The following is a 23,060-nucleotide window of genomic DNA, read 5'->3' on the forward strand; positions in this document are numbered from 1 at the left end:
GTGTTTATGTGTGTGTTTATGTGCGTGCGTGTGTGTTTGTTCAGGAGGAATTATCACGGGAACATGTGAGTCAGCACCTGCCCACAAAAAGACCGCCCTCAGTGAAGAAGTCGTGGAATAGATGGGAGGTTTCCGATGTAAATATTTTCATGATCGCACGCTGATAGCTGCTCAGCTGTTTGAACCAATGCACTCCAATGTGGTGGTAATATGGTCACGAGTCATCATTACCACAGCGTACATCCGTCTGTCAAAAGTAGGTGGCGGAGGTCACGTGTTAATCGTAGTCATCCCGAGGCCTTGATGTCTTTAAGTACAGTATATGTGGCGCTTTTAAAGTCTGCACATTTGGCCTCTGCAATTTCCTGCCATGTAGGTGGCGCTCCGGATGTCAACATCCTCTTTTATATTTACGAGGACACAAGTACTCTTTTCTAAAACTTTGTTTGTTTGTGACTTCAGGAGTTTTTAGTCGTCCGTGCTGAACTCGACCGCCATCATGGCTAAAAACAGATGGAGGGCAAAAAGATGATGTGCTCTCTTAAAATAGAGGCTAAAGAGACCAAGTCATATTTCAGAGTTGCAGTCAAGTCCTACAATACTGTGACGAAAGTAATAAACAGTGAAAAAAAAAATGCTTGTACGCTCTCATTACTTTATTTCCATCCCATATTAAGAATGCAATAAGAGGAGGGGCTCCGGGAACGACACGGTACCAACTGTTCCACGGCAAGAACAAGAGGACTTATTTAAATCCTGCTTTACCACCCTGACGACATCTCGTAATAGATAATAATAGCTCGTAATTGCTTCAGATAAATGAATGCTTTACGTTTACATTTCGTTTCTCTAGAGGTGTACATGAACCCGAACATGTGTTGGAGCTATCTGACTCATCAGCGCCTAAAAAAAACCAACAACATCTGTCAGTCCCCAATGTATTCACACGAGCCGAAGAACAGTGACTCAGCTCGGCTCTTATTTCACTCTGAATTCCACTTTTTTCTTTTCTTCCCCCCAACATGGCTGAAGCCTTACCTGCGGTTTGGTTTCCTCCTCGTCCTTGTAGAAGTAGAGCTGGTCCGAGCGCAGCGCGAACCAGCGCAGTTGCCAGTTCTTCATGATGCTGCGCTGCTTCTTCAGCCAGCCGGCCTTCAGCGCCCCCTCCTGGAGGCCCGGGGAGGCCGGCCGGCAGGAGCCTCGCGACACCTCGCCCATCACCATGCTCTTGGACCTGGCTGCGAACACACACACACACACACACACACACACACACACACACACACACACACACACACACACACACACACACACACACACACACACACACACACACACACACAAGACATTCTTGGTCTTTGTATTGCAGCTAAAAGGAAGAACATTGGTTGTTCTGCGTGATTTACTGTATCTCCTCCCCCCCCATTGCTTCTCTGTGTGGCTAACCAGCGTCTAAGGGACGTCTGCAAATTTGATCCTCAAACGGTAGCTTCTGTGTGACGCGTCTCTGGAAAACATCGGCAAATTGTAACGTCTAACGATAACTTGTGAGGTCTTTCAGTGAACATCTGTTAATTGTAACTGTAAAAAAAAAAAAAAAAAAAAAAACTAAGTGGGTTACGTTCTCCCCCCCTCTCTAAACTGCATGAAAACCAGAGATGTGTACCGAAATGTGTGATGTCATTTTCTTTTTCTAAAAATGGATTCTGTGTGATTGGTATCGTGAATGTACCACAGAAATACCCGGCCCTTGTGTTGTCCCTCATTCTGTACGCACACGCACACACACACACACACACACGCACACGCACACACACACACACACACACACACACGCACACACACACACACACACACAGACACACACACACACGCACACACACACACACACACACACACACACACACACACACACACACACACACACACACACACGCGCGCGCGCGCCCTGCCAGGCTCCTCTGTCATGAACACGCTCAACCTTCTGCCCTCGGGCTGCTACACCTCCACATGAAGGAAGGCGGAGAGCATCTGCACAGAGGCAGCAGGCACTAACAGAGAGCAGCTACAATAGAGACTGTGTAGCAGAGGAATACACACACTCACACACTCACACACACACACTACACACACACAGCCTCAGGTGACAGGGATACCCCTCCACCCCCACCTCCCCCCCACCCTTTCAATTTCAGAGGTCCTTGGAAGAGACTTATTGTGTGTTGCCGCAACCCAGCAGAAAAGCAGAGGCTTTTTGAGCTGCGATAATAAGACCTCATGGGACTGGCTGACTGACTGACTGAGGGACTGAATGATCCTCAACAAACGCGTGTAACCCGAGCTCAGTCAGGGACGGTGTTAAAAGGGAGGGGATGGCTGCTTTACGACTGCGTCTCAATGCCACATCAGTCGTGTCCCCACCGAGCTCCTCAGATTGTCCTGGTATGACATCAGCGGTGGATGAAGTAAAAGTGCTACCGGTATCTTTTTTTTTTTTTTTGGCATTATTTAATAAAACATGACTTCTGTGGAGGACTATTAGAAGAGCAGCCCTGCACACTGTGAAGCGTGCGTCACCGTACAGTAAATACAAGCTGGAGGTTTAAAGGGTTAGCACAGATCAGCCAACCCGAGGCTAACTAGGCAATGCTATTTGATGATCATGTATAATTCACAGAAATCAATTGTGCAGACATCCTTCCTGCTGGTTTGCAATTTGTGCGACACACACACGCACACACACACACAGACGTGATCAATGTTCAGATGGTTCGGAGGCAACGAGGAGGCTGGATGAATGGGAAGGGGAAGAAAATCAATATAATTATTTTTTATTGTCCCATCTCTTTACCTCCAGCATATATATATATATATATATATACAGAGAGAGAGAGAGAGAGCTTAAAGGAAACGCTCACATTTTTTTTATCGCTCATCATGGCCTGATGATTTGCTGCGTCATTCATGCAGTACAGTCAGCTAGTTAGAGAACTGCGAAGTATTTAGTTGACAAAATACGTCACCTTTTTAAAGGAGCATCAAGGGATTTGTTTGGCCAATTAGTTGACTGTGTTTACTAGCGAGTTGTTAACTCTGTCTGATGAGCCGGTTGCATAAAGAAGATTTTACAGAGTGTTTTTGGAGCTGGAAACACGATGGAAGTGACGGACCAGAACTGTAGAGCTGGAGGTTGTAGAACTGAAGCGCTGCTCTTGAAGACATGAAATGCTCTGCTGAGCTGAGAGGAAGTGCGGTCCAGTGGTTATTCTCAGTAGGGTCCCCACTATGAGCAGCGTCTTGTCACATTGCCCGATGTTCGTCATTTCATCCGTTGGTTATGTCATAATATTTCTCTCGTATGATTTATTTGAGGTCCTTAGAGTTTATAATGTGCTCGTTGACTTTGGTCTCCATTCTGCTTCCACTTGTTGCTTTCTCTGTGAGTCCATGATAATGTTGATTTTCCAAGTTCCTGAGCATTATTCCAGTTCCCTGGTTTCTCACTGAGGCTTTGTTCTGAGTGCAGGCAACTCTGACTCAAATCACATCTTAAGGACAGACTGTCCACACTGTTATTTGTAAAGTGAGCGGATCGGACTTGGTGTGTCCAGACCGATCTGCGTCCCGTAGCTACCCTGGTGATGCTGTTTCCCAATGCAGAAGCAAAGTGCCAGCGGACAATTTATTTAGATGTCTGTCAATTTCAGACCACAGCTGGCGGGAGCAAAGATTCTGCTCACTCTGTCAATCTGAAAATGATGTCATCGTTGTGCGTCACATTGGGAGTCGCATTGCGAATGACGGACTGAGACGCATCTGTAGAAATCTGATAGGAGTCTCATTTTAAACTACCTCCAAATGTGGTTTGAATACAATTTGCAAAAAGGGCATTTCATGTGTCTATTTGCTGTCCAGACTTTCAAAAATCAATCCGGATACAATCCGGATGTGACAAAAAAACCAGATCTGGGCCTGAACGAGGCCTCGGAGTGGTGTCATATCATCCCATTTGGTGGTTTTATCCGAGTTTTCATTGTTTGTTTGTTTGTTGCTCCTTTAAGGCTGAATGTGTCGGAAAACATTGGGAGTATTGTCGATGATGTTTGGGCTCGGAGGCATCCTGTCGCATGTTTGATACCAGAAGACTCTCTTTCTTTATGTACGCCTTCCTCCTCATTGGTTTTCCTCACTTATCCATCTTGTTCTAATAATTCCAGTCTTTTTCCGGCTCTGTATTTTCTTCCCTCCCGGTGCGCCCCGTCACCCTTCATTTCTCTTACTTTGACTCGCTCTGATTCTCCCCTCAGCACTGCTGGTCCTATTGAATCAAAGCTGTTTCTCTGAGAGCTCACAGGCCACATGCACATACAGGAGATTCTTGTTATGACTGCAGGCAGCACATTTCAGCCGTCTTTGTCAAACAAATCAGCTCTTGGATTAGAGGCACATTTTCATTGTCTATATTTTAAACAATATGTAATTACTTTCATTGTTTGTGAGAACAATGTCAAGTTCATGCATCGCCAGTCTTGACTGCTATTTATTTTTATTGGGTAATTTACATTTACGTTGGCTTCATTTCTGCCTTGATAGCCTACAATATGTTTTAAAAGCCGCATCATGTTACCTCTGCAGCTTTCTGGCCTGTAAAGGCCAAGTCTATTTAGCTATGAACATGACCATTACTATAATCATACGCATGAATGCTTTTATATCATATATGTTACGATGCTCTGACATATTTATCGCCTTAAAACCTTTTTTGATCTCTAGTATTTTCAAAGGTTTACCATTTTTCACACCGAAACTATGGTTTCAGTGAGTCTCACGATGTAATTCGCGGATTTTCCAATGCTGCCCCAACTCCTACTTCAAATTAGTTTTAAATTGTACTTGGATATCCACCCAGACTAAAGACACTAACCATGTACAGATCGCGATGAGTCTTCGCGCTCGGCACCCAAATTGCGAACAGAACCATCGGTCCCGGACTGGGAGAGCGTTCTCATCACGCTGCTGCCAATAGTGGCACTCACCTTCCCTGTCCTCCTTGACCCCTGTGTTTTTCCTCACCACACCACGTCCCTCATGTCTTTCCATCCCTCCTCGCTCCGCCAGTGTTTGCATTAAAAGAGCGCCGCTGTTCGACACATCAGCCGCTTGGATCACAGACTGAATGGAACAAAACACAGGCTGATGATTCACGCCTGAGTCACAGTAACTGATTTCTGAGCGTGTGTGTGTGTGTGTGTGTGTGTGTGTGTGTGTGTGTGCGTGCGTATGCGCACGTGTGTGTGTGTGTGTGTGTGTGTGCCAAGCACCACTACCCAGTGTGCCAATTTGGACCTTCTACTCAGAGTGATTCAGACCTTCCTCGGTTTGGGTGGAGCTGCTCTGTGGTCACTTCTACGACTACCCAGTGCAACACTGAAGAGAGGCTGTTTTACTGTGAAAGTGCTCTTCATGCACAATCACTGCAATTCACTGAGATACAGACCTGATTGTGGCTCATTCACTTACAGTAGCTCGAGGATAAGGCGGGACCGAGTCAAATAAGGGCTCCACGTCACGGCCGAATGTGCGTGCAGATGTACAGCACGCCCACATTTGTTTATCACGACATTACCCCGACGATAATTTATGTAAATTAGCACATGTGCCGTCTTATTTCAGGGTCACAGATGAATAATTCTGGGTATGCAGCTGGATATCCAGGAATACCAGATGGACTGGCTACTTATTCAGTCGTGAGCTCATCCACGATGTCATGAACATGTGTGTGTGTGTGTGTGTGTGTGTGTGTGTGTGTGTGTGTGTGTGTGTGTGTGTGTGTGTGTGTGTGTTGCATGGTGTGTTCAGCAGACTGCATGCTGTCGACCACTTCGATTTCTACGTACAATTTACGGCCATAGGAAAACTGAAGTAACAGAAATACATAAAAAAAAAAAAAAAAAAAGATTTAAAGTCCGGTATTTTAATCAGCAAAAATGTGCATTTGCTTGCGGGACTGTAAATCTGTGCCAGCTGAGGAACAGTAATCTTCATCTTCACGCTACTTTCCACCCCCGAGCCCGTGAGGGAACGAAGCCAGAGTCCAACATGAAGGAAGGTGTTCGAGCTTATTATCTGTGTTGCACCATTAGCTTTTCAAAACAAGTCAGAGGTACAAAAATCATCTTGTACAGTTATTTTTTTTTTCCAGACTCGGATAACAAGCTGGCCGGGTGACAAGTTCGCTGGCTAAAATTCACAGTGCAGAAAATATAGAGAAAAGCTGGGGAAGCTGTTGTGACGGGCTAATAACCGTTGCATGTTTTCACCTTATTATTGTGTTCGCTGTTAGCTCGGCAGTAATTCACCAGCCGGTCCTGTTCCTACATCAACAAGCCTTTCGCACTGTGACTGCCCAAATACATGTCTTTAACTTAAACTGACAAAATTTGAGTGTGTGTGTGTGTGTGTGAGAGACGGGGGTCTTCGAATAATAGCCCAATAGTTCCCAGTGAATATCGAATGGTAGTTTTGCTTGAAATGCTCGTCGCTAACATCAACGTAGTTTGTGGTGAAAGGTTGTTAAAAGACGCCCTGCTGTTGAATTTTTTTAAAAAAGAGCAGTTTTTCCGGTTGTCTTCTACCCCAGTGTGTTTGGTGGGAGATGCCAGTAAAGCCAAATCCACATCACACGAGGCAGCGTAGGTCCAGTCCAGTTTGCCCAGATATAATTCTGTCGACAAAGATCGCAGTTGTTCTGCGAGGAGAAATATTAATGACTGGAATTCATACGATCTCCAAATAGCAGATCTGGAGGTCGGATTGACTGGCGGCACGTATGGAACTAATGTTACGATGTGAACAAATGGTTGTCTGCAGACCTGAAACAAAACACAAGTGGTACGACACATGATGCTACATTCTCACACACACACACACACACACACACACACACACACACACACACACACACACACACACACACACACACACACACACATACCTCAACACGCACGCACACACACACACACACACACACACACACACACACACACACACACACACACACACACACACACACACACACACACACACACACACTCACGCGCTCCCCGTCCCGGATGATGTCACTGTATACAGTCTGGAGTCGTATATATTTATCATCAACAGGAAATGGATGTATAGCTGTTATGCACATCGGAGAGGAGCACTTCCATTAGTATGGCGAGGCAGGTATTCCCACAGTAGCTCTCCATACAACACTGATGGCGAACACACACACACACACACACACACACACACACACACACACACACACACACACACACACACACACACACGCACGCAAGCAAGCACATATATGGATGTTGGAGTAATTCAATTTTGTTAATCTGGTTGTTGTTTAGTGATTTATGGCTCGTGGAAAATGGCAGAGAGTTACAGGTGCATCAGTGCATGACTTCCAGTTAGGCTATCGATGTTGATTTATGTGCTAACCATTGTGTGTGTGTGTGTGTGTGTGTGTGTGTGTGTGTGTGTGTGTGTGTGTGTGTGTGTGTGTGTGTGTGTGTGTGTGTGTGTGTGTGTGTGTGTGAGTGTGTGTGTGTGCGTGTGTGTGAGTGTGCATGTGAGTGTGTGTGCGTGTGTGTGTGTGTGTGAGTGTGCATGTGAGTGCGTGTGTGTGTGTGTGTGTGTGTGTGAGTGTGCATGTGAGTGTGTGTGCATGTTATCATCTCCACATGCACATTATCTGCGTGATTTTTTTATTTTTTTATCCACACTCCTTCTCACAGTATCAAGTAATGAATGTGTTCATTCAGATGTCCTAAAAAGGCAGAATGTCGGGGAGTTGCTCGATCGTATGACTTTGATCATAAAACCATGGTAACGCAGATCAAAAAGCGCCCAGCGAGAGACTGAAGCAGCTGATATGTGGGCAATTAAAGCTGCTGCAAGATTTCTGGGGCCAGCAAATGCACCGAGAACCCCGTTACAGCTTTAATATGTCGACGGTTGTCGTGATTATTGAAGCACAACAGTTCCCAGATTGAAAAATCTGTCAACTGGCATCCCAGATTGGTAAGAAAACAATTGGGGTTTTCCTCAGACAACAATTTCAAATGAAGAGTTGCTCTGAGAGGAAAGCTAATTGTTCTTATGTCATGAGACTTCAGGGGCGCATCCAAATAGTAAGAAAAGTAAATAACGTTTAAGGTGTAGTTTGGGATTTGGGGAGAAATGCTAATTTGCTTTCTTGATTAGATGAGTGAATTTATAGCTGCCATTTTGTCTCTGCGCTAAACCCAGCAGTGGCCTCAGCTTCCAGTCTCCAGGCTAAACTAAGAGGATCGTCTCCTGGCTGAAGCTTCATATTTCACGTCTTCGTCTCACCAAGAGTTTTCCCAAAATGTTCCAACATTTTGAGCTCAGGGAATGAAAAGACATCCAGCCAGCTAACTTAATGGTTTTGTAAATTTTTGATAAAACAATGCAGTTTTTAGCCATTTTGCCGGAGAAAGAAGACGAGCTCACGTCCCCTCTTCACAGCGTATACACGGTGCTTCTAAGATAGTCAGCCGATGTAAATTAAAGCACGACATACCGCATATCTACCTTTTTAAAATGCAAGTTCCAGTGTGGAGGATTTAAGGGGGGGGGGGATCTATTTTATCTATCTTAATTATGTTTTCACTAACATTTATTCACGTGAAACAAAGACTCAGGTTTTTGTGGACTTAAACTGAGCAGGTCCTCTTTCTCAGTCTGCACCATTTTTGCATCGTATTGTTTCTACGGAAGCCCAGACAGGACAAACCCAACGCCGGTGGGGCTTTTTAAGTTGTTGTTTTGTTTTTTTAGAGTTTCTCAAACTAAAGGGCATCCCGAGGCGAGGGGTGCTTCGGTTTCACCCTCGCTGCTAAATGTCCACCCTACGCGCTCTTTCAAAACGAGCTTACGTCTGTGTTCGTCAGCGCCGACTGACCTTCTAGCGTCGTGAGTGTCGCTGGCGCGAAAGATCAGTAAAAAAAAAAAAAAAAAAAAAAGTGCCGTTATCGTTCATTAATATTTCGAGTGTCTTCTTTGACCTTGTCGTCTACTGTAAGTAGTCCGATCGCTCCACGCTGCTCCACGCTGGCTGGTGACTGCTTCGTCCCGTCTTGACCCGCCCCGACCCTCGCTGAGCACGCGGCCGCACGACAACATCTGTCACATACCCGTTTGTTCATGGGCTTCGCACAACAAATGTGACGCTGTCAGCAGCGAAGCACCAATTTGCCGACGGCATGCGGAGAATGCTTCTCGCGCACGATCGCACGGTCGCCTTAATCTCTTTCATTTACCCCGTCTCAGAAGTGCAGCGAGGATGATCGGCGTCCTGAAATCCAACAAGGGGGGGGCTGAATTTTATATTTCCATTTTGTTCTTACGCGTCCTGGGCTCCCGTAAACACTCATCAGACCTTCTTGATCGAGACGAGCAACTTTAACGCAACTGCTTGATCGGCCATCGTGATAGTTATGATGATTTGTGGCCTCAACGTGACCCGGCAATTAATTAAGTGTTTATGTTAGAGAATGTGTTGCAGTCAATCTCTCTCGCTCATGAATCCGTTCTGCTGTTTTTATATATGCAAATACATGATTTAATCCACTTTGCCACCAATTTCATGCTGAGGATTTACCCATCACGCTCCCATTCTTGGGAAACTATTCATTTCATCCTAATCAGATTCCAGCTGTGTAATTGCAGTCATGGACATTAGTGCCGAGGAAGGAAGGAAGGAAGGAAGGAAGGAAGGAAGGAAGGAAGGAAGGAAGGAAGAACACGCTGGCACACATGGACATAGTAATACATCCATCCACAAAGAAACACACACATATTGTACGTGCACGAGGTTCAGCGCACACACACACACACACGCACACACACACACACACACACACACACACACGCACACACACACACACACGCACACACACACGGAGGCAGCAGCTGACGGCAGCCTGATAGCGCTGAGCGCTGCAGTGATGAAACCGGAGCTGCTGCTCGCTCCTCCTGATAGAATTCACGCCGGCAGCGTCGGCCAGCTGTAGTAGAACACTAATGGACGCGAGAGGGTTTTTTTCCTGCGTGGGCGCATCAACCGCTTCATTTAGAAATACGGGGGACCGCGGTAGGGAAATAAAAGCAGTCGAGAAAAAGTGTTTTCTGCAGACGTACTCCTCCTGTATAACATCAGAAGTATAGTTGCACGAAGGCTTTTTTTTTTTAATTTTTATTTTTTTTAAAACGCTGTTTATTCATGAAAGTGCAAGAAAACGTCCAGATAAGAGTCTCTGCATCACTAATGCGTCCTCTGATCTGCCTGACATACGTGTCGCGATGCGTCCCCCCCCCCCCCCCCCCCCACTCCTCCTCCACCCGCAGAGGATGCTGCAGCCGGCCGGTGCTGCACACGTGAAGGCGGAGCGTGCGGACCTACCTCTCCTGGTCTGTCTGATCTTCGGGCTCAGCATGGCTGTCATCGCTCGTCCGCGCGCTCTCCTGTCGGCATGTTCGTGTACATCCAAGCAGCCCACCCTCTGTCTCTCCCTCGCCGCGTCTCTGCCTCTCTCCTCTCCTCTTCCCTCTGACCTTCTGCAGTGCGGCCGGCAGCTACGGGGTGGGAGGAGGGGGGCGGATAGGGGGAGGGGGAGGGGGTTGGGTGAACACGGGAGGAGGAGGAGGAGGAGAGTGGAAAGAGAAGAGGGGGTGGCGGTGAAGGAGAAAGAAGGGGGAGGAACAACCCCTCTTTTTTTTTTTTTTTCCTCCTCCTCCCTCTGCGCACACGCCCCAGAGTGTCCTCCACCCCTCCCTGTTACATTATTCATGGCGGTACATCCGCCCGCGGTGGATGTGTTAGGGTCAGACAGGCTGTTAGATGCCTGATTTTAAGTGTTCTTATTTTCTGCAATGATTGCTTTCTCACAGAGATCCGTGTGTTTTGGAAAGGGGAGGAAGAGCTGGGCGTTCATCTGGCAGGTGTCTCCTCCCTCTGCACCTAATTAAGCTGTAGCGGTCCTCAGGTCGTCTCCACCTCCTTCCCTTAATCACTCATCCCCCCACCACCACCACCGCCCTCCCTGCTTCTGCTGCTTCCTCTTTCATCTCTCCTACCAATATTTAATCTCCTTTAATAAGTCTTTTCCTCCTCTTCCTGACTTTACAGTTCTACATCTGTCACTCTTGTATTGACTTATCTCAACCTTTTTTTTTTTTCCCTCGTTTCCTGTCTTCGCCCATCTTTGCTTTCTAAGAACGACGCAGCCTTCGGTTTCAAAGTCAGACACGAGCGATCCCCAGCTCGTACTGGATGTTGTAATTACACCCTGCAGGCATTCCAGTGGCACAACTCAAACAAAACCAGGGGAGTAAAAATACAGATCCCTCTCTAACAGACAATGTCCTGTCGCCTGGAGCTGCACCCGCCCGTGAAATGACACAACACGCCGCGTAGGAGTGCGTTTCACTTACATCGGAAGTGCATCGCTCAGGAACAATCGCACTTTGGCGGTCAGTCACTCGATTTATTATCGCGGTTAGACTCGCTGTCATCGGTAAAATTGGAGTCTAATTTCCGTCGTGCATTTATTTATTTATTTATTTTTTTACTTCTAAGCATTCTGAGGCTACGCTTGCCGCCATTTTTATACATATGGTTTCCATGGTTACATTTTTTCTTCTTGTACTTTTTGCGTGCGATCAGCAGGAAATGCGAATCGGAGAACTTTATCCTTCCTACAACTGCTCAACACACGGTCAAGAGAAGTGGAAATATTAATAACAACGGAGACTGAAATTTAATAATATGAATAATAATGATAACGGGAAAAAAAAAGAAAAAGAAAATGTCTATGCAATGTTGAAAAGTAGTACAAAGTAGAATCACAATATGGACTGAGGACACAATTGGAAGATACGACCCTTTTTTTTTTTTCTTGCTCACCTAACGAACTAGCCGTTATCCGCTTTCAGTTCATCTGGTTTAGTTTAAGACGAGAAAGTAAAACATCAGATATCGGTGACACAGAGACGGAACGATTTAGTCGGGTGGAAGCTTACATTAATCCTCATAAAGTCATGGATAACAGCCAAGTGAATGCAGCGCTCGCGTTACATCCACAGCTGGTCGAAATGTTACCAGCATCAGCTTAGCGTTTTAAAAGTGTTGGCATCACGGGCACTGACTTTTACTGACTTTTACTGAACCGTTTCAGAAACAAATTCTGATGCTTCAGATCTCCTGACTTTGTTATACCGAATAAATTAAGCCAAATCTAATTATAATGGAGACGACATGTAACACAGGTAAACTAGTCCTGTTAAAAGCTAGCCAGCCTAGCGTAGGTGTCCTTTAAATTGTGCAAACATGACATTTTTTATTTTTTTTATTTTATACATTTGTTTTTCACCTTTTCTGTATTTATTGCTGTCTGCCTTGGTAGGATCGCTTGTCTGCTTATAGCTTTACTCCCAAGAGTGGATTAAAAAAAAAGTCTGTTAATTCATCAGATTTTAGATTATCATTTAGGGTTTATTTACTGACAACAAATGTCATATTTGTAATTGCTGTTTACAAAGCTTACTTTGTTTGTGGTATTTGTTTTTATTGTTTGGGGGGGGGGAGGGGGCAAAGTTCAACAAATATTTTGGGGCAATTCATTGATCACATTTACTCTGATGAATAGACACAATAGTATTTGATCCAAAGGAAGAATCACTCAGAAGATTTAACAACAATATGCTGCAGATTCTCTGCTTGTTTTCCAGTCTGATAGCTGAAATTTCCCACTCTCGGTGTGCTCTAGAAGGCAGCATCAAACATGTCGTTGCTGGAGCAGCTGTGCCACCCTCCTCCAGTGCACTGAGGATAATGGCCTTAAGTCCTGCACTGCAATTGAATCAGAGTTGGCCTCACGTCAACCACAGCTGCTCTTATTACAGAGCAAAGAGGCAGTCAGACTCAGAGGGGTGGAGGGGCGTGTGGAGCCACACTTAACATACAAGCACATATACACACAAGATAACGAGCAGCTAAAACGAAGCAGCAACATACACACACACACACACACACACACACACACAACAGACTCAAATGAGGCTGACAGAAACAGAAATAGGGGTCACACAAGCTGAAATGAAACGGATGAAGAGGAGGTACACACCAGCGAGTAACCAAGATGAGTGAGGAGAGTGAGGGAGGAGTGACACACACACAAACATATAAACACACCAAAAAGCCAAAATGAGACAGCAATAAAAAAATAAAAAGAAGGAAAAAAAAAAGCCTTCGGTGCCAGTGTTTGGTTTAAGACTGAGGTTGGGTGAACGCGATGTGGCCACACCATCCTGGGTGTGGCTCTGAGCCTTGTTCCCTCTAAATTTATCACCCAAATCACCCTCGTGTTGTTGTTGTTGTTATCACAGGGTGGGAATGTTGGACGAAAGGAGGAAGAGACGGGACGGTGAGAAGAGGAGGGACCGGGGACGTTTGAGGCTACCAGTGTCAGAACTGCAAACCGACAGTACCAACCCACAACCAAAGTTTTCTGTTTTTGTTTAGCCATAACCACGAGGCTGCGCTCTGTACACACCTCGCTGGCACCATAACTCTGGTATATAGGTCTATTTCAGAGCTCGACTGAATGGCAGGCCGGTTTCTCTGGCTTGATATGAAGTCGACACTAATCCATTCGACCTGCCGGTGGAATATAACGTCGAAAAAGTTGCCTGTCAAAGAAAAGGAAAAGGCAGAATTTGATTGTTTCTCAAGCTTACGAGTTTGAATCGGCTTGTGAAAAATATTACTGCATTCACATCAATCACGTGACTTCCAAATTTGATTTTGCTGCTCTGGTCCACAACAGCCCTGTTTTTTTTTTTTAGGGGGGGGGGGGGATTTCTGTCTGTTCTCAAGCAGCTGCAGTGTTTGTATCCAGATAAATGTAATTTATTGTAAGATGGCTTTGCACAACAAAGACCACATTTCTCTGATAGTGAAGTGCCAGACCGTCTGATTTTAAAGAATTAATCTGGATCTTTCTATGACAAAGGTTGGTCCAGTTGTCGATTAAGTCTGTCCCGCTTTGGACTGCAGTCTTAGGGAATTAAAACTGAATGGAAAACGTACACTTTGAACTATGGATGTTAATTAATTCATTAGAAACTGTGTTTCTTCGGACAGCCAAAGCTCCATCCATTTGTTTACAACTGGAAAGGCAGACCTGAAACCTGCAAATATATCTGGTCTGACCACAATTAATCAAATTGGACAGTTTCACAAAAATCAAAATAAAGGCTAACTCAGATCTAAGACTTACGTTTCCATAGTAACAGTGAAACCTGGGGCTCTGGAGATATCTTAATTGGCCCATTTGACCCCCTCCAATGAAATTCTGGCTCAAACTGTGGTGTTCCTGTCCACCATTACTTTAGTGTACAAATTCTGAGCCCTTAAAAAGTCCTACAATCTGACTTGGGTGTTTTAAGGAAGCTGGATGTGGCACTGCTGCTCAGACTTACTCCCAACTTTACTCCAGTGGCCAATCGTGGTATTGCATCACAAAGATCTCAACATTATTAAAACAGTTGAAAAGACACTTTCAAATGCAAACAAGTTTAGTTCTTACTCTATTACAAGGGCTTGAATTTAAGTTAATTAATGGAGTTTGCATATCTTTTTTTTTTTTTTTTGGCTCATTCACCAGGTGAGTAATTGTTTTTTCAAATGAGCCGAATTGTTACCGCAGAGTAAACTATTCAGTGTTTACTATTTAATAACAAATGAATGTGGTAACAAAGGAAACATTTGAGACTTTGCCTTAGAGTCCATAGGCACGGCACAGCTCCTCCCACCTCGTAAGCCCATAATTGTGTTTACTCCTCCTCCGTCACCTTTGGGGTCAAATATTGTCACTGGGGATGATGCTGCTCAGAAAGAGAAGCCCGCACAATCCACAATGTTTAGAAAACCTTTTCAAATATTGATATTGAGGATGATTAAAATTTCATACTGGCACTGGCGGGCTGTGCTAAAAACGTCCCTGCAGGGTGGCTGCTGAAGGTGTGACTGTTGATTTAGCATTACTTATTGATCACTACTGACTGACTGTGATGAGCATCAGTCGCCAGCAGCGAGTCTGCCCAAGTCATCGCATTTAAAAGAAGATTTTATTTCGTGAGGATATTTGCCATAAACAACACTAGGATTGGGTGAAATAACAACATAGAACGAGGATCATTATGTCCACTGGCAGAGGTATCTTCTGCATCATTATACTGATATAGTGTGAATAATTTGGTTTAATAGATTAAGTTATTTTCTATGTATCTTTTTAGATATATTTTTTAAACAAAAATTGTTCTGAGAATAATATGCAATGTTCTAGTGATGATTTCATTTTTTTGTTTTTTTTTGTTTTTTACTAGAATGTTATTCTTGTAGGTAAGCAAACGTTCTCTACATATTTTGAGTTAACATTATCAAAGTGGTTTAATAACATTGTCAGGACAGGATGCTCTCATACTTTTTTTCAGTTTGTTTGTTTTAATGTTCCAAGAACTTTATTATTTTGGCGTACAATGCTGTGCCTTGAAAACACTGTACAGATGTTTTGTGGTAACACATATAACATATTTTTAGAGAGCGTTACCCTATCTTTAAGAAGAACGCTCTGGGAACAACAACAAAACATCCTGCTGAAAACATTCTGAGAACCTATAGCATCATTTCCAGCTTGGTTATTGCATAAACCTTTATAGAAAGTGTTCTCAATCTATTCCGCTAAGAAAATAATAATGTATAAGCACAGATTGTTTATTATTATTGTTATATTTAGTAGTTATTTCGCGCCAAATCCCTTCGAAAGTTATCAAAAAAGTTATCATTTAACATAGCTTTAAATCTTATATTGCTGGTAGAAGACATTTTAGAGCCTCTGGAGAATTTTAATTGCTTTCTGGTTTGTATGCAAAGTCCCATGCAGTTAAGAGCACAGGTCAAACTGATCTGAAATGTGTCTCATTAACCCCCCCCCCCCCCCCCCCCTCCTTCTGTATGATAAGTAAGAGTCTGGTGACTAAACACATCTCGCTTCCTTTAATTAGAAGAAAAGACAAATGTGACCGTCTGAGGACACACACAGCAGACAGGTGTTTTCCCAGGAGGTGTGTCTGTCTGTCGCCGCTGTCTTTCTCTCCAACCCCCCCCACCGCACACACACACACACACACACACACACACACACACACACACACACACACACACACACACACACACACACACACACACACACACACACACACACACACACACACACAGACCGCTGCCATTACCCTCCCTCACTACTCTGTCGCTGACAATTAGCCATTTGGGCCATGACTTCATCCGCTAATGGTTAAGAGAGGAGCTGACAGGACAGCAGACTGCGGTATATGCAATATAGATGGCAGCCTTCTGCCTGTCTGACTCTGTTTCCATCTTTATGTCAGAATCTTTTTTTACTTTTCTGACCTTTTGCCAGATTACAGTTATTTCGTATAAGAATTGTATTTGTATTTTTTTTTTAAATTTCAATCTGGTGACATATCTGCTCGGTCAATCACTTACCCTGTACTCTCCTTTAAAAAAAGGCAGAAATGTGTATTTTATGTTGTCATAACAACGTCCCCTTGTTTAGAATTAATTCAATGGATTAACATTAGTTATACACATTGAAAGACTAATTTGGAACACCACGCAAGAGATTTAATTAATACTAATGTGATTTATGTTACAATATTAAAATTACATCTGAAGCAAAACAACAACCTAGTGTGAAAGTCAGTGATGCAAACAGTCCATTATAGATGTGTGCCATGTGTCTAGTCAGTATACACAATACACAATGTCGGTAGTACAAGAACCTTTAGTTCATGGAAGGACCCACAATGACTTCTTGAGTTCCTGGTTTCATTTCTTATAATGTAACAACGTCCAAATCCCCTCTATTACAGCAAATAGAAGAACCAGGGCTATTCAGTCCAATTAAATTGGATTCTATTTGTGGCCTCATTCATTCAGCCTGCCTGTGTGTGTTGGGTTGATTGACATCCGTAGAGGGGTGGAGGAGGAGGAGGAGGAGGAGGAGGGGGGAGGGGGAACTGATGGAATGGATGAAGGTAAAAAAAAAAAAAAAGCAGGGAGAATCAGAACGGATGCACATCTATACGAGCGTGAATTGATTTTCAATAGCACCGACGGCGTCCGTGAGTCTAGGAGCGTTGCCCAGAGAGCATCAGACTGTTCAGCTGTGACGGGCCACCGGCTTGCTGCGGCGGCTATTTAAGTAAAGATCACACTAACAAAATAACCAAGAGATGGTCGATCATGGAAAGGCAATAAAGAAAAACATGTAAATACAATCATGGTTTTTACTTTTGGGTGTGAAGATTATGTTTTTGTTTGTCATTACAAAGGATAGGAGCAAAAAAAATAAAACACGAAGAGGTGAAATACGATAGATTTCAAACCTGAAACTTGTAAACTGCACTCATGTGGCATTAACGAATACTTTTCACATATATTATTCAACAATGATGTGCTGTCGGATCGATTTTAAGGCACCGAAAGTGTCCAGTTAATTGCTATAGGCCTCTTTCTCCCCCCTCCACGTTTCATTCTAACATTTGTCAGAATCACAATATGGCTGAGTCAATACCAGGCGGCTTGCCGCTTAATGAGTGTGTTTGCTGAGATCTTAATCCAGTCCACTCAGCACTCTTCGGCTCAACGATGTGGGAGAGACTTGAGTGTCACGGGCCTTTGAGGTTCCTCCCTGTTTTCAGATCGTATCGACTGTTTGTGTGAGGCAGATGAAAGCGGAGTGAGAAAAGAGAGAATTGATTTCAATCTGGTGATAAGATGGTGTGTGTGTGGGGGGGGGGGACAACAGAGGATGGAAGCTAAAGCCTTCATCCTGCGGGCAAACAATATTTCAGAAGACCGCGATTGGGTTACCTGCATTTTCCAAAGGGCAAGGTCCCCGACCGAGCTGCAACCAGCTCACCCGTTGGTCTGTGAACGGGCCGTTATGAGGCCTCGAGTTTGGGCTGGGGAGGGAACAAGCGGCGGATCTGACTCGATCCGATTGGAAACCCGGCGATACTACGTCCCGCCCACCGATAGCCATAACCTGACTGCACCACACGCCTGTCAATCAAACAAACACGCACACCCAAAAACACGTCTTTTTGAGGCTTATTTTATAATGGATACGGAACTAATGGGCTATTTTTTTTTAATATTGACGCAAATTATTTTTTGAAAGAGTCCGACATAAAACTTATCGTAGTCTGCTGGCATCTCCGTATGTTCCTGCTGTTCGCACCGTGGCATCTAATCTCACAGCATCACAGTTTGACCTGGCAAAGTTTCAGAGCCTGGTGGCAATGTGTCCTTTTTCTCCTTCTGTTGTTTAATGGCGGTTGTCAGAAAGCACTTCAGAAATCAGAACTTTTCAAATAAACGTAGCAGCATCAGTAATAGAGTCTGCGATGTAATAATGAAATACAAGAGACACTCCGCGTACCTTTACGGAAATTCAGTATTAGGTCATTATGAGTACAAGCGATCATACAGGAGGGATTTGACGAAGACTTTCGTACTCAGACAGTGACGAAGGCTTCTGGTAGTCTTTGCTGCCCTCTAGGCCAAAGACACGATCAACACAGTACTTAATAGTTCAGAATATATTTTGTCAAATTCCGTGCAGTTAAAACCTGCATGTGGGTCACGGATTAATTTGATCGCTGCTAAAAAAAAATGAATTGGGTTGAGGAGCATTTATAATAATTCATATAATTTATAGTGTTCTTCAAACACCCAAACTATTAGACATTAAAAACATTAAACTAGAATAGTTTACTGTCATCAAAGGTTGGATAGTTATTTCATTTACAGTCTAACATTTTGGGATGTTGTTTTTAACATAGCTCATCGGTTTTTGTAACGTGCTTCAATCTTTTTTAATGTAGGTGTTGAAACAGCAGAGGGCGCTGTAGTGTAAGTTACGCTCCAGTTGAAGGGACATTGTGGCATACCACTCACCCCTCACATACAAACCTAAGTAATGGTTTGAGAATCCATGAATGTGGTTCTGAAAGTAGAAACCTCTACATGTCCCTGTTATACGGGGTTACTGAGCTCCTCTATCTTCCTCCTCTCAGCTTGGCACCTGCTCTGGCAGTCCTCACACAGGACGCTCTCTTTGACCACGTAAAAAGTCTCCGACACCACGGGCGGCTCCACTCTGGCCTTCCGCGTGGCCAACACGGGGTTCCTGGCCATGTTGACCTTCTCCAGTTTTTTCAGCTTGGCCAGGCAGCTGGGGATGCAGGTGAAGAGGTTGTCGGAGAGGCCGAGTTGGCGGAGGTCCTTCAGCGCGCCGACGGAGGCGGGAAGATCCTGCAGCTGGTTGAGACCCAGGTTCAGCGTGTGGAGCTTCTTCAGCAGGCCGAGCTCGTCGGGGAGGCTCGTCAGGCGGTTGTTGCACAGGTTCAGGACCTGCAGGTTCTGGAGGCGGCCGATATTCGCGGGCAGCCCCTCCAGCTGTGATAAACAGACCACGTGAGGCTCTTTAGTTTCAGTGTGTTGCAACATGCACATGTATTCATTATAAAGCTGGCAGTGCGGCTGCCACATTACTCATTAAACACCATAACATGGACACAGAAATGCAACGTAGCTCGATTACCAACTGGGCAGCTGCCCCGAAATGTGTGTGTGTGTGTGTGTGTGTGTGTGTGTGTGTGTGTGTGTGTGTGTGTGTGTGTGTGTGTGTGTGTGTGTGTGTGTGTGTGTGTGTGTGTGTGTGTGTGCGTGCGCGCGCGCGCGCGTTCTGTCTTTTTTGGTGATCACGTTTTCTATGGCTAAAATAGTATGGCTACTCAATTAACCCCTTTGGCTCCGTACTAGGTTGGTCCACTCCTGAATAGAGAGCGCAGTGCAGTGTGGCACAGCACAAACACTTAACATACAAATATAGAACAACACGCATGTGCAAAAAGACTCGTATCAGAGAACCATTAAGGGACCAGTGACTACAAAACTCATCCTTTTAGAAACTTCTGGAAATTAGTGAGCTGAAATGTACAAGAAGCGCTGCAGTGATACATGTAAGCCTTTGATCAGGCTCCACAACAGAACTGTGTTTGTTTGTCACTTCCTCGTGGTTCATTTATTTAAGTTGGAATAAACAAGAATAATGTATGATGGAAATAATCACAAGATTTAAGTTAAATCTGTTCAACAATTTTATAAAGTTGCGGGACTTTTGAGAAACTGATTTAAAAAGAAATCATTAGAATTGATGCAGCAGATTGTCAGATATCCTGACCTCCACTCCCAAAACCACCGGAGCCTACACTTCCTACAATGCAACTCGATACCCTCCTTGCAGAGTTAGCCACCTTTTTTTTATTTTTTTTTTTTTAATTAAATTGGTTTTAAACAGTTTTTTTTTTTCTTCACATACAAGTTTTATAACTTTGAGAAGAATAATTTCCTTAAACTCACATAGTTGCTGTGCAGATCCAAAACAGTGATCTGTAAGAACCGATCGATAAAATCTGGGATCTTTCTTATCAGGTTCCTGCTCAGGTCCAGTTCATCCATCTCGCACATCTGGATGCACTTCGGCACCGCGGCGATCTCCTTGAGGCTGAGGTCCATCCGGCGTTTCCCTTCCTTCGTCATCGACAGGCTGTTCTGAGCCGCTTTCAAGGTGACCGTCTTACCTCGAGCCTGTCTGCTCCTTTTCTTTCCATTCGCCATGACTCTGTTGGGAGACACAGGACAGTGATGGAGTCTGTAGTTAACGGCAGCCTGTGACGGGGGTGTCGACAGAGGAGCCGGCCTGCAGGATTATGTTACCCAACGCGGTCCGACCAGCTGTAACCGTAGACAAAGTCAAAGTTTGACCTTTCTCCTAAATCTATGGGGAGCTTTAGCACCTTCTGTTCCACGACCAAGCGCATTAACCAACACTTAGGGATGTTTTCAAAAATCACAATAGCATGCAGAGTGTCAGGATGAATCCGAATTTCAAGTTCAATCAAGAAGTATCCTTACCAGCGTTTATGAGCCTCTTCAGATCCAATTCACCAAATATCAGGAAGCAGACGAGGGAAAAAGTCTGCAGACACTCTATTTCTCCAGCCTGAGAATTCTACTGCACATCGGGATGTTATTGAAGAGAGCTGATATATGTATAAATACACCGGTCGGACTGCTGCCGTTTGAGAAGTTCAGAGTGGACATGTTTTGCAGTGTCTGTCTGTCAGCCTGGACTCGTCGGCCGGCCTGGACGTTGGCTTTGTTTACCTTCGTTCCCAAGACAACTGCTGTTTGGTCTGAGTGTATTTAACAGCCGTGAGCAGCCGCAGTCGGACGGTTTGTTCTTTTGATGTCTGTATTTGGAAGACATTTTTGAAAAATGACGGTGACTGTCTCCAGGATTATTCAATTTTGAAAAAAAATGTACTTTTTTTCAGAAGCCTCAGGGTTGCCGCGTCTTTAAAAAAATGAAACGACACAGATCTGCTTATCTCATTTTGGATTTGAATGGGTTTGGATTTCAGTGTAAAGTTCCAACATGGTCCTGAAGACTGATGAGAACAAGCACGGGATTTTATAAACTGGTTATTTACTTTATTTCATCACACCTCATCCCAATATCTGGTATTTGAATTTTCCAGTCACAATTATAAACAAAATATATTGCTGCCAACATTATAGTGGCAGTGGTAGCCTATTTCCCTTAATAAATTGATCATATATCATTTATTAACACTTATTGATAATAATTGTATTCTAACAAAAGAAACTGACTCCTAAAGAAACCAGTCATTGTTTTATTTTATTCTATTTTACTTTGTTTTATAAGCCCCTCATGCTCAATTATTTACTGACAGTGACAGTTTAATTTTTGTTTTCCTGTTTATACTGATTAAAAACTACTAATTTAATGATTTGGAAACACATACAGCACCTGCCATATATATATATATATGTATACAAAAAAAGTTTGCATATATAAAGCAAATTACACGTTGACAGACATAAATATAAAAAAGTAATAAATGTCCTAAATCATAATATAAGTAGTATAAGCAGTAAACTGGACAGACGCAGTGTGATGCCGTGCATTTCATTGTCAAATACGGGACGGAAATTTAACCTTTTTTTAAATTCAGACTTGTAAATATTTTCCTGTCTGACACACTTCCTGAGTCACACAGATCTCTCTCCCTCACAGACTTCGGCCCCGCAGTGAGCTTAATGTATCACTTACTGTAGTCAACAAACACTTTACTCAGCTGTGACTTGTCTAAATTTAGCCTCACCTATTTCAAATGATGCACTTTTACTTGATTTGACTGCGACGCAGTAGCTTGTGCTTACCAGCAGGTGGTGGTGTCTTATGTAAAAATCAGTTTAAATACATAACGTTTGGAGTGAGATCAGTGAAGCTCCCAGTCAGAAGGTGCTGCAAGCTGAAACATCACTGCACCTTAGCAGACACTAATAATAATAAAGGAGTACTAATAAAGAACTTTAAAAAAAAAAAAAAAGGCTCTTGAGATGCACAATTACCGTGTGTTTTTATAATTCACATTTCAAAAAAAATTGGCAGAAAGTATTTGAGGAAAATCCTCATTGCCTCGACTACTAACTTCCTCACTATTTCTTTCTAACTATTTTGTACCCCCCCCTAAATATCAGCGGCGGCCGACAAACAAACAACAAATTCTAAAAGTTAAAGCTGTGCAGTAGCAGAGTAATTTGGATAATCAGAGTTCATTCAAACCTGCTTATTATTTTTAGGCCTGCATGCAAAATCAGGTAATTTACAGAACCACTCTAAGAGGGGTGGGGGGGGGTTGTAATGTGTGCATAAACACACTTGAATCATGGCAGTAAATATAGTCATTTAGGAGAAAGAAGAAAATCTGCCTGGGTTAGGGGTTCGTTCACTCCACCACGAGCAGCT

At 43.9% G+C, this 23,060-nt stretch overlaps 2 protein-coding genes across 2 annotated transcripts in view; both read right to left on the minus strand.

The window, feature by feature from the left end:
* arhgap22b (Rho GTPase activating protein 22b) overlaps positions 1 to 10,634 on the minus strand; it is a 31,796-nt gene extending 21,162 nt beyond the window's left edge. The window contains exons 1-2 of the mRNA XM_069719372.1: positions 10,475 to 10,634; positions 1,039 to 1,238 (exon numbers count right to left, since the gene is read on the minus strand). Of these exons, the coding sequence (XP_069575473.1) occupies positions 1,039 to 1,238; positions 10,475 to 10,517 (243 nt within the window). The 5' untranslated portion in view covers positions 10,518 to 10,634. The remainder of the gene's footprint in view (positions 1 to 1,038; positions 1,239 to 10,474) is intronic.
* An 8,499-nt stretch (positions 10,635 to 19,133) lies between these two features.
* On the minus strand, positions 19,134 to 20,842 carry lrrc18b (leucine rich repeat containing 18b). The gene is made up of 2 exons (XM_069719369.1): positions 20,585 to 20,842; positions 19,134 to 19,618 (listed from the first exon to the last, which is right to left on the minus strand). The coding sequence occupies exons 1-2, from the start codon at positions 20,840 to 20,842 to the stop codon at positions 19,196 to 19,198; spliced, it is 681 nt and encodes a 226-aa protein (XP_069575470.1). The 3' UTR covers positions 19,134 to 19,195.
* Between the last annotated feature and the right edge of the window lie 2,218 nt (positions 20,843 to 23,060).

The sequence above is a fragment of the Brachyistius frenatus genome, unplaced genomic scaffold (assembly GCF_029030835.1).
Source record: "Brachyistius frenatus isolate BFR_SWC_R1_liver_20210118 unplaced genomic scaffold, ASM2903083v1 Contig_213, whole genome shotgun sequence".
Classification (NCBI taxonomy): Eukaryota; Metazoa; Chordata; class Actinopteri; family Embiotocidae; genus Brachyistius; species Brachyistius frenatus.